This window comes from Ambystoma mexicanum, chromosome 4p (assembly GCF_040938575.1).
Source record: "Ambystoma mexicanum isolate Mex_15411 chromosome 4p, UKY_AmexF1_1, whole genome shotgun sequence".
NCBI classification, from domain to species: Eukaryota; Metazoa; Chordata; class Amphibia; order Caudata; family Ambystomatidae; genus Ambystoma; species Ambystoma mexicanum.
In genome coordinates this window covers 1,102,616,199-1,102,628,803 of record NC_090927.1, presented here as the reverse complement: position 1 = coordinate 1,102,628,803, position 12,605 = coordinate 1,102,616,199, and the positions used below count along the sequence as shown (strand labels likewise).

Here is a 12,605-nt window from a genome sequence, read left to right as displayed (position 1 = left end):
GCTCACTGGGACCACTGCTGGACTTGGATGACACAAATGGTGAACGTTCCAATAAAAGGAAAGAGCTCCATACCAAGTGCGCACTGCATGCTCAGAAGAATTGACCATCTAAATAACTAGCGCAAACATATTTTAGAAAGTGGCGGTAATTATGTTTACTGCATTTTTTTCCTACAAAGCAGCCAACTTCCTCTATTCAGGCCACACTCATTATTGCCCACATTACCACCTCACCCATATCAACCATAACACTGACAATACAACCACAATCCCTACCACCACAGTAACCATCCACCCCAACATTACAATGCATAATTAGAAAAGCACATTTCGTACTACTTACATAAGTCAGCAAAAGCTTTCGATTAGCCACAACTGCAAAGGAAACAAAAATAATTACATTCTGCAGTCAGGCCACCACTAACACATCCAAACTGTCAGGCTGCTATCTGCAAACTTTTCGACTCCTTCAACTAGATACATGGCTCATCCCAGTCATCTACACACTGTTAGGAAATGGGAATAAGACCACCCCACCACAAAATAAACATTGGCAGACGGCATAGTGCCAAACTGCCCTCCCAGGGGTACATCACTGTTCAGCTGGTCTGGGGGGGGGCAATGTGTGGCCTGCCCCTGCAAGTGTGTCCCTGGCCACCACAATACCTCATCCAAGCACCCACTCCCGCTCAAACCACAAACACTCCAGCCCTAGTTCCCACCCATACACTAATAATCCCCCCTGCATAATACACAGTGTTCAAAAAAACCAAATTCCATACTTACATAATAAAGGAGAAGCTTGAACTGTACAAGACCTGTAAAGGGAAAGAAACACATATATTGTCTATGTCAGCCCAGCAAAAAACAACCCGCACTGCCATGCTCCCATCATCACCTTCCGCTACTGAGCACCGGGGGGTACTCACAACATTCTCTCATTCGAAATGCCCAATGCCCACTTACTATGGTGCTCACTTCCCCTGTCCAAATACTGTGCACAGGAAGTAAGCACCACACCAATGTGTTGTGCCATTGCAAGCCACAGATCCAGCGATCCACACCCAGCACTGCACTTGTTTTCTTGCAAAGCTGCTAGCCCCCTCCCGTTCATCATAATCCCTGGTGTCTAGTGTGCCCCCCTAAAACAGTAACAGAAAAAAACTAGAGTTTTCTTCTGTTTGTTTGCCCCTTTGCCATGGGGCAGATGGGCACATTAGTGTGCCTATCTGCACCCAGGGTGACCTAAACCTACTGCACTGGGGCCCTGTCCCTCGTTATCTGGTGGCCCTCTCCCCTCCACCCTAAATGGATGGGGGGCATCTCATGTAGCCCTCCCTGGGGGCCAATGCCCCTTCTTAGAAGCAGAAATCTGCCCCCAGGGAGGGTTGCATAAGATGCCCCCTCCATTTTGGGTGGGGGGAGGGCAACCCTCGTTTCCATTACAATAGTCACTGGTGGTTTAGGGTGCCCCTCAACCCCCCCCCCCCCTAAAATGATTCCAACAATTTTTTGTTTTTTCTGTTTTGCCAACTTCCCCTGGGGTGGATGGGCACATTATTGTGCCCATCTGCCCCCAGTGTGCCCTAAACCTACTGCCTTATCCATTGGGGGGCCTGTCCCATGTTATCTGGTGGCCCTCTCCCTCTCTGCCCCAAATGGATGGGAGGCATCTCAAGTAGCCCTTCTTAGGAGCAGAAATCTGCCCCCAGGGAGGGCTGCATGAGATGCCCCCCCTCCATTTTGGGTGGGGGGAGAGGGCCAATCCCCCTTTCCATTACAATATTCACTGGTGGTTTAGGGTGCCCGTCAAACCCCCTAAAATGATTCCAACAATTTGTTTTTGTTTTTTTTGTTTTGCCTACTTCCCTTGGGGCAGATGGGCACATAAGTGTGCCAATGTGCCCCGGTGTGCCTCAAACCTACTGCCCCATCCATTGGGGGGTCTGTGCCTAGTTTTCTGGTGGCCTTCTCCCCCCCACCCCAAATGGATGGGGGGGCATCTCATGTAGCCCTCCCTGGGGGCCGTTTTTGCCATCCGGAAGACACCACCATTTTCCACAGGGTTTTCACCTTTTTAATTACTCTATGGTAGAGAGCCCTGGGATGTCCTTCACATGTTGAGGGAAACCTGGGAGAAGAGGGAGGAAGCATCTTTACCACTCTCACACACTGCCCAAAGTTTAAAAGAACATATGGCCACTTTGAGAGCGATTGTTCAAAACTACCTGACTAAAGCTCAAGAATACCAAAAGATTCTCATGATAAAAAGACTCTACTTAGGTCTTTTTCTGTTGGGCAGAAAGTTCTGGTTTTCCTACCAACGTCTGAAAATAAAATGTCCAAATGGTATGGACCTTATGAGGTAATTCAGCAAACTGGCCCATACAACTATTGAGGTCCCAACCAGACAGGCGGAATAAGACCCACATATATCATATAAACCTACTTAAGGAATGGAGAGAGGATCCTTTAGAAAACCCAACCGTGTACTAGTGGTAGCCTCTTCTTTAGAAAATTATCCTCGCTTTTAAGGGAGATCGAAGCTGATTATGTAATCTTAGAGGGTGACTTTAACTGCGTACTTGATGGGAGAATTGTTCTGCTCTTGATGGTCGTGCAGATTAATAATGACTTCCGTCCCCAAGTACCACACAGGCAGATAGCCAATAACTGCCTGTGCAATCTTTGAGGCCACAGAATTTGTGAGCCGTCAATCAGGAACCAGGAAAGCCGGAAGGACCCCCTGACCACTTTAAAGCAATGAGTGGTTATTGACAAAGGTGTAATAAGGACAACGTGCAATGTAACAAGGAATAGGAGTATGGCTTACCCGAATGCTGTAACACTAGCCTTAGTGTGGTGAGAACAAAGGGAGGGTAGCAAGGCAGATGTCCTGTGTGGCTTGGGGAATGAAACATCACCTGGGTCGGAAGAGCACCAACAGCAATGTACTGTAGTCCAGAAGACGAAATGTGGTCAAGAACGGTGGATTCAGAGTTCCAAGATTCAAAGTTCCAAAGCAAAGTTCCTGAGCAAAGGATTATCCAATGTGCAGTCCAGCAAAACAGTTCCAGGGTCAAGAGCCGAAGATAAGCGTGAGCAAGGTCCAAGGTAAACAAGCAAATGAAGGGAATCAGCAGAATCAATCCGTTAAACAATCCGTGGTCGTAGTATTCAATAATTCGAAGGAAAACACAAAACGCCAAACAGTCCTCGCGAGGTCAGCTGTGAAGCACTGCTTCCGTATCGTTTGTTGCATTTAACTGCTCGAGGCAGTCACGTGATTCGGATCACGGAAGCGTGAGGTGAGAGGAATGTCACGTGATAATGCATGACCGAGGCCGTCGTGACAGCCTCCTTACGTGACGTGTGGATGTCCTTGGATACCAAAGGCAGCGCCTGCCCCGCGGGAGTTTCCATGGCAATTGCCATCGAATGGAAGGTCGGCACACTACCGGACTGCCAGCCGGTACTTTCCATTGTTTGGTAGGATGTTGCCGCCTCTGTGTGTGGGCGATGGCTGCTCTGCCAGGTGAGTGTGGTTTAGACAGCGTGAAAGTAGGAAGCCCAGCAGGGTGTGCATGTGGAGACGTGACTAGAATGGATTGTTCAGCACAGTGTAGATACACTGCAGAGGGTACGAGCAAGGCTTTTAGAGAGTTTCTAGATGGTCGTGATTTGGTTGATGCTTGGAGGTTTGTCCATCCGAGGGAGAAGGGATTTTCTTTCTATTCGCCGGTACATGATTCCCATTCAAGGATTGATTACTTCCTTATTTCGGAAAGGTTGGCTGGCATGGTTCAGGATGTAGTGATTAAAGAAAGAGGTATATCTGACCATTCTTTGATGTTGATGCGGATGAGTATGGCACAGGAAAGATCAGGGTTTTCGAAGTGGCGTCTGAAAACCTTTGTGTTACAAGACCAAGGGGTGATTGATTCTTTGGAGGGTTTCACAAAAAGTTTCTTTGAGATTGATGTAGGCTTGGCCCCTGATATTATGGTGTGGGACAGCTATGGCGGTACAGGGTGAACTGTTGAATGTGACGTCTCATGTATGGAAAAAGGGTTTGGCTGAACTTAAAAAATTGGAAGTGGAGCTGGAGATGGCCCAGAAACGATATGCAATATCAAAGAATAATGGGGACAAGATGGAGATGGGACGACTTAAGGATCAATTCCAACGGAAATTGGATATTCAGTATGAGAAGGGCATGTTTTTTATGAAACAAAAATTCTGGGAACAGGGGGACAAAAATGGTAAGCTACTAGCGAACAGATTACAGAACCTTACCGAAGGATCCTTTGTTCGGAAATTGGAGGGCAAAAACGGTGAGTGTAAAACTAAAAAGGGTGAGATTTGCGAGGGGTTTAGGAGTTTTTATGATTTGTTGTATAGGGAAGATCAATTCCTGAGTTCAGAGAATACAGAGTCATTTTTTGATGAGATTATTTTGCCGAAATTGAATCAGGATCAGTCAGTGTTGGTGGATAGTCCTATTTCGGAGGAAGAATTGTTGGTAGCAATTAAACAACTGAATAAAGGTAAATCACCGGGTCTAGACAGTCTCCCTGTAGAATTCTATCAGGCGTTGAGTGGTGTGCTGGTGCCATTCCTATGTAGTTTGTACAATGGTTTTATGAGGGATGGGGTGATTTGTCCTTCAATGAGAGAAGCCTGTGTTATAGTTCTTCCAAAGCCGGGGAAAGATTGCAAGAAGTGCGAAAACTATAGACCGGTCTCACTTCTGAATGTGGATCTTAAACTGTTTACTAAAATATTGGCTAATAGGTTTGATGCATGTATTGGTAAGCTGATTAGTAACTCTCAGGTTGGATTCATGAAGGGCAGATATGGCTATGATCATATTAGGACGCTGATTGACATTATAGGTCTGCCAAAGGTGGTTACCCGAGATACAGTATTAATTTTTATGGATGCAGAAAAGGCCTTTGACAGGGTCAACTGGTCTTTTCTGTACCAAACTCTTAGAAAAATGGGATTTGGAGAAATGTTCATAAAAACCATTCAAACCTTGAATTCTGGTATTAGTGCGAAGGTTTGGGTGAATGGTTCAATGTCTTCCTCGTTTTTGTTGTTTAGTGGAACTAGACAGGGATGCCCATTGTCTCCATACCTGTTTAATCTGGCACTGGAACCCCTTATTATATACCTTAAGCAGGAACATATTATTCGTGGTTTTCGATTTGGGGATAGTGAGGTAAAAGTTTTATGTTACGCAGATGATATGACTATTGTTTTATCTAATCCGGCAGAGGGATGTACGAAACTTAAGTGTATGTTTGAGGAGGTGGGTCGACTCTCCGGTCACAAGATCAATTGGCAGGAAGACTGTAGTCTTCCCTTTAGATGTTAGTACTCCACGTAATATTTTGGGCTCCTGAAACTGTCATTGGGAAATGGGGGCATTGAAGTATCTATGTATTTATTTGGTTTGGGATTTGAAGCGGATGCCTGGATTTCATGTATCGAGAATTTTGGAGGTTATAAAAAGGGATGTTTTGAAGTGGGGCCAATTGAAGCTGGGGGTGTGGGCTAAGGTCAATGCCATAAAAATTGTACTTTTGCCAAAGATTCTATACTTCATACATTCCATTCCTCTGAAATTCACTAAAAAGGTCATTTCCTCGGTCGATAAAACCTTTCCGGGATTTCTTTGGGGTGAAGGGAACAGACCCAAGGTGCCGAAATACATTTTGATCCGTCCGGTGAAGGATGGAGGGTTTGGGTACCCACGTCTTATGAATTACTGTGATGGTTTCGCTCTGAAAAAATCAACATATTACTTGTCTACTGTAAATAACTATGTTCCCAATTGGCGTATTATTGAACGTACCCAATTTTCCCCTTATGATCTTGGGAATGTTTACTCTATGTCAGAGATGCTGGGTTCGGTGACGTAATTGCCTACTATATGTGCTGCTAGTGAGGCATTACAGGGCTTTATGAAGAATGGGGAGGACTCCCTCTGGATGCATTGTGAGGCATCCTTGTGGCATAATGTAGGGTTACAATTGGGAAATAGGCCTTTGTGCTGGAAAAGCTGGATCAGTAGAGGCATACTACATGTTTATGATGTATGGCGAAATGGTCGCATGATCCCTTTTGACCAACTGGGAGTGTCCTTTGGGATTGGGGCTAGAGAAAGGGTTAGTTATGAGAATTTGAAAGCCCTTCTGATAGAAAGAACTGGAATGCTGGATGAGGTTCTGAAGGAGAGGCCTTGAATGTGTGAGATTCTTCGTATAGCCCCGTGTGCTGTTTCCACGTATACGCGTCTGATGCCGATGGTAGAGACGGAGGTGGAGGCTTGGGATAAGCTTCGCCAAGCTTGGATGATTGATCTTGGGGTTGATATCTCTGAGAATGAATGGAACTATATGCTTCGTGTGGGGGTTCAGGCGAAAATGGATTTGAAATTACGGTACATTAGACAAAGGATCCTTTGTAGATTGTACTGGTCATCGTCCAAGATGGCTAAGTTGGGGCTTTTAGATACTGATTCTTGTTGGGGTTGTGGATGTAGCGGAGGTTCCCTGATGCATATGCTGTGGGGATGCTCCAGAGTATCTGATTTTTGGTCTGCTGTCTTGGATAGACTAGATATCGTGGTGGAGGAGAATCTCCCACGTACTTTCGCTTCTACAATCTTGTTATCCAATAGAGGTAGGGAGGGATAGAAACAGGGATATAACGTATTGGATAAATAGGGTTTTGGTGCTAGCGGCAAAGCAAATATTAAGTGTTTGGAAGACAAGAAAGAAGCCTAAGGTGGAGGAGTGGTTGTTGGATGTACAGACCTTGTCGAATTATGAAAAGGTATTGTTCTTCAAACAGGGAAGGGAGGGTTGCTACTCTCGGATATGGGGACCTTTTAACGATGTATATGGCTAGAGAAGTGTGTCTGATTTTGGCTGTTTGCTGTTTTGATAGGGAGGGAAGGTTTTGTGGAGGTTTGGTGCTGCGAGTTGTATGTTTTATTGTTGTCTTGTCTTGTTTGTTGAGTTTATAGTTTAATTATAGGATTGTAAATATTGTTTAATTTTAGTGATTGGTTGCTGTATTTTTTATGAATTCTGCTGGATTTCTGTACTAACCCAAATGTTGTTATGAATTTTGCAATCTGATTGTAATTTAGTGTCATTGGAATGCATTTGTTGTTTTACTTCAAATTATTAAATAAAATGGTTAAACAAAAAAGAAACTGCTGACTAGTATCTTAAGAGAAGATTCAAATGAAGATACCTTGATTCCTTCCCACATATCACCACCCCAAAGACAAGATCTACAAGATCTATAAGAACAATTTACTGATGTCTTTAAGGATGATCCAGGGAGAGTAAAAGGGGGTTTTCACTACATCCACACACCCCCAGGGAATGTTGTCCATTTCAAACCATATTGAATCCCTGATGCAAGAAAAGAAGTAGTTATGCAAGAAGTGGAGAAGCTCCTGAATTCTGATATAATCGAACCATCCCAGAGTCCTGGGTCCTCTCTGATTGTACTCGTTGCCAAGCCAGATCGGTCATGGAGAGTCTGTATCCATTTCAGGAAGGTTAACACAGTGTCCAAATTTGATAGTCATCCTATGCCAAGGATAGACAACCTAATTGATATATTGGGAGCCACTGTTTTCCTCAGCAGGATCATTCCCAGTTATTCCACTGTTACGTCTTGCTGCACTGATAAAATTAAGTTCGCAGAGCCTCAGAAAATAAAATTAATCCTGAAGATCAAAACTGTTTTGACAAACTAAAAATAATCTTGTGTATTTCGAGCCACTAAAAGTGGCCAATTTTAATAAAGAATATATCTTACAAACAGATGCCTCACATGGTGGACTAGGAGCTGTTCTTTCCCAAGATTATGATGGCATCGAACATTCAATTTTTTATATTAGTCGAAAATTATACCCTAGAGAATAGAACTATGCCACCATTGAGCTTGAGGCCTTAGCTATAAAGTGGGCAGTGTCATGTTTAAAATATTATTTTACTGGCATAAAGTTTAGGCTGGTCACTGAGCGCTTACCACTAACATGGATGAGCCTACGCAAAGATACTAATGCGTGAGTCATGCGCTGATTCCTAGATATGCAACCCTATTGTTTCATGGTAGAACACCAAAAAGGAAGAGACCAGTAGAACGTAGACTTCCTCTCTCCTGTTTCCCAATAGATGCTGAGAAAACCAGCAGCATTAGGGGAAGGGCATGTGATGAATCTGATGATATCATCACTCCTTTCCCAGGGGTAGCTTCACCCCATGTGCCCAGGGGATGGCAGCCATGATCTGATCCCGACCCTGGAGGCGGCTATATGAGGGAGGACCACATGTGGGCATGTGACCCTCAGGGGGATGACATATCATTGGAGAAGATTGCATACCCCCATTATCTTTTAGGGATCTTTAACCCGTTCGTCATGCCCTGATGGCATATTCTAACACCCCCCCCTCAACCACTTGTACAGCCTACTTCTAGTATTCCCCAACATCACACAAGGAATGGTATGCCAACAACTGAGATGAGGAAGAGGCAGGGAGAAGTAATGAGTACTCCCAATAGGGTCCAAAGTCCGCTTCCTGAACATCATTCAAGGAACAATGTGACAAGAATTGACATGAGAAAGAGGGACAGAGAAATTAAGATGACTAAGACCGGTAAACCAACAAAGTGGTCTAGTCTTTGGAAGTTGTTCAATCATGCCGAAAGTTTAAATCGCCACAGCTGACAGATGTGAGAGGTGGACAGGCTGAGTTGTACCATGGGCTTCTGACACCGGTCAGAATGCTGAGGGGAAACACACTGTGGGAAGCGAATGCAGACGGAGAAGATGTGAACCGGTAGCATAAAGTCCGCCGCCAGAGAGTGCGCGGCAGCGGGAACCGTGCATGGCAGAGAAGGACACGGAAAAGGTACAGCGGCTAATGGGACGCACACCGAGCCAGCAGAGTTAGAGGAGCCAAAGCAAAGAGACACAAGGAACATTTAAAGTACCTGGTAAACCCTGGGAAGACAGACAAGTTACCGGGTTGCTTAAAAGTTGTTTGCCATTCCGTAAAAGTAACCTGAGAGATGCAAAGAGAAGTTAGTGAAGAGGTTAACAGATTTCTGAACCATACCACAAATGGTTAGCTGAACCCATATCTAAAAGGAGAAAGCAAAGTAAGTGCAAATGGTCTGGAAAAGTGACAGAAACCCAATATAGGAAAGAAAAAGCGAAGATAGAAACAAACTGTGTTAAACAAGGTTTAATAAGCCGGCATTGCACAAACATAATTTTGTGGATCAAAAGGTAGGTATCGAATGGCAAGTCCTGGCATAAGAGTATATCAGGCAAAACCAACTGCATGCAAAGAAAGTGAAGCCAAGTATTTGAAAGACTCCATAGAAGTCCTGGCAGATAGTATAGCAGGCAAAATAAGTGTGTGCAAGAAAGTGATATACCAGGTGATCTGCGAGTCTGGGACGTGCCCCCAAATTGTAAGAAAGTGAAAAGAGAATCCCAAGAAAGACATATGCCCTTTGGATTTGAACTGTCTTGAACGTGAAGCTTTATTGGAACTTTGCGTTTTGATAAAAGCAATCTGGGGAAGGGAGCCTCTCCCTGGAGCCGTGTACATTGTCCTTTTGGAACAATTTGGTTGGATGTATCCTTTTGTGTTGCATACAAACATTTGTGCATTTTGAGAACCAAAGCCAATGGGCCTCATTCTGAGTCAGTTGGTAACCCTGCCGTGCTAGTGGCAGGTTGCTGCCAGACTTGGCTTGAATTACCGGTGCCTGACCTCCCGGTAACACTGAGGGATTACAAACCCGGTGGTACAGGAAGTCGGGCGCCGGCAATTTGTAAGCCCCCATTCACATAGAGTCCCTTTGGACTCTATGGGAATGGGGATCATGGAAGCACTGGCTCCATTGTTAATGGTGCCGGTGCTTCCATGACCACTTGCCTACCATGGCCACTGTGCCCGGCAGAGTCAGCCTTGTCGGGCACAGATGCTCCAGCAGGCAAACCCGTAGTGTGCCGGTCCAGAAACAACGGTGCCAGTAGGCTTACCGGCACTGTTGTTTCCGGACCGGCACACTTGTAATGAGGCCCAATATCTTTTGCACCTCAGAGTTAGTTTTGAAGTGTGAGGGTCAGAATAGGATTTCAGAGACATGACATATTTTTGCTTTGGACATCTTGACAAAGGACGCATCCATTTGTTTTGGTTGAGGTACAGAAACGCCTATTAGATTAGGGATAGTGAGGCATTTTCCAAACCCTTTATTATATTAAATAAAAGTTTATAACCAAAACATGAGTCCTCTGTGTTCGCATCTCATGTGTGACTCCTCACACAAGTCTAATACTCACTATCCTGGTGTATTTATAGATCACCTTATTTGGGTTACCAATGTTCTCAAGAGATATTTCTTTGCCTTTATATTCTAAGCATCTTGCATTTTTTGTCACAGGCACAGCAACTACCAGAACCATTCAGACCACATTGGAAATTGTGTATGATTAGTGATCAGAGTGAAGCCAATGCCTTGGAAGTCAAGAAAGACACAGAACGAGAAGATGAAATCAAAGCCATGAAACTAGCCTGGGAGACTGCAGAACCAGGAAGAGCTGTCAAGGTACCTTGACTAGTGTACAGAGGTTTATAATTATTTTGCATGTGTTGTGCAAGAGGATGGGGTTGGGGTCAATGGGATTCTTTCAAGTTTCATTAAACAATTTAAATTAACCAAACATATATAGGTCGTATTATGTTGTTATTATAAAATATATAGTTTTCTTCTTTAACCTTTACACATCTGATCTTCTGACATTTTTATTGAGTTTTTGTGAAAGAAACCATCGAACCTGGTCAGCACATGAACTTTATAATGGAAATTCTAACACACAAAAATTCATCAACAATAAATATAAATGACTTCTCCCCAGTAAATGTTTTAGGAGAGTTTATTTATTTAAGTGCTCTGGACTTGCGAGCATAACCAGTTGGACAATTTAAGATCACAGCCTCAAAGGGCTCTTCTTACTTTCTCTCTCTCTCTCTTCCCCCGCCCCTTTTCCCCCTCGTACATATATAGTTGATGGTTTCACTGTAGCTACACAATAGTTAAGGTTCCAGAACACTTTTGTGGCAAAGTGGCACTAATAAAACAAAGACGAAAAGATTAGATAATTAAGGGTTGTCCTTAATATTTTAGAAGACCAGGTTGCACCTCATTCTGTCAGGATTACTTAGTTGGCCATTGTGTGATCTTTCACTTCTTTACTCCTATTGTGATATTGCCAGTCTCTGGTTGCCACCTCTCTCAAGCTCTAAGCCTTTCATAAACTTATCATTGGCCATTTTGAATTTCATGCATATTTCAGACTTTTTGCGTTCCTCCCAGAATCTAGACACTTTTTAAAACACTTCAACAACACCCCACTCTGGTTCTAGGCATTGTTAAGCTGACCCGCTTCTGGAGTCAGTGCCCACTTTAGAAAGATCTATTTGTTTGTTTGCTTGATGGGGTCCCAAATTCCTTATAGCATCCTTTTCTATGGTGTACACAATTTTTTTATATTCTGTTTTGATTTAACAAAATAAAACCTTTTGCAAACACAGCTCAATAATATACGTTCATGTAATACAGAAGACAATATGACAACACTTAGTTAATAAAGCATCTACAAATCCAATTGGCCTAAAATTTCAAATAGGTACTTGAGTGCAGCAATAGTTAAGGACGTGTAGTTACCATTGACAATCTGGTTCCAGAAATGTGACAAATAAATATAAACATTATTATGTACATATCGAGCAAAATGGGCAGATATTATGTAGTGCAATTTAGAACATTATATGAAAAGATGTTGCAATGTTTCAATACAATTGGCGGCTTGACAAAATGTACAAAAGCGTAAAATCTTAGGAATCCTCGCCCACGCATCAAAAACTTCTTGGGTAGAGAATAAGTTAAGACTCAAACTTAAAAAATGACTTCACCATTTTCTATTTTGAAATTTCCTCAAGTATTTTGGGAGTACATCAAGCAGTTTTTCAACAAAAGAGAAAATGCTGAATAATTTGTCATTTACAATTTGACATTTTGTAGTAATCCAATATAATTTGCCTTGTTTTTTTTACTGCAATCGGATTAGTGAAAAGAGATGTAACGTTCAAATACTGTAATTTTATGATGTTGTGACATTGTGCTATCTTGTCCAGGACTGCACAAGAATGATCTAACATTGGCTTACTAAGCGTAGAAAACAAAGAAAAAGCCAGAGCATTTGCTATTTTTTTAAAAAGGAATAGTTTTTTCCAATCGACAAGCGATTAAGAAGAATGAAGGCCCAGTTCATAACGAATTATGGACACAGACCCCTTTAGGAAGATTCATACAGCCTCGCCCAAGCTTACTCTCCATTTTGGATCAGTAGATAGAAACACAATTGGTCTCTGCTCCATAAATTAAACAAGGAGCTACTTTCACTCTGACATTTTTTATCATAGGAATCATAGAAAAACTCCCAAACTTACAATCAAGCCATGATAGTCGAATGCATATCTTCCAACTCCTTAGAA

The 12,605-nt window shown here is 43.1% G+C and overlaps 1 protein-coding gene across 2 annotated transcripts in view; it reads left to right on the top strand.

The window, feature by feature from the left end:
- ADGB (androglobin) overlaps positions 1-12,605 on the top strand; it is a 2,161,023-nt gene that overhangs the window by 1,919,936 nt on the left and 228,482 nt on the right. For both annotated transcript variants that reach the window (XM_069606692.1, XM_069606693.1), the window contains one exon: positions 10,492-10,656. In XM_069606692.1, coding sequence (XP_069462793.1) covers positions 10,492-10,656 — 165 coding nt within the window. The remainder of the gene's footprint in view (positions 1-10,491; positions 10,657-12,605) is intronic.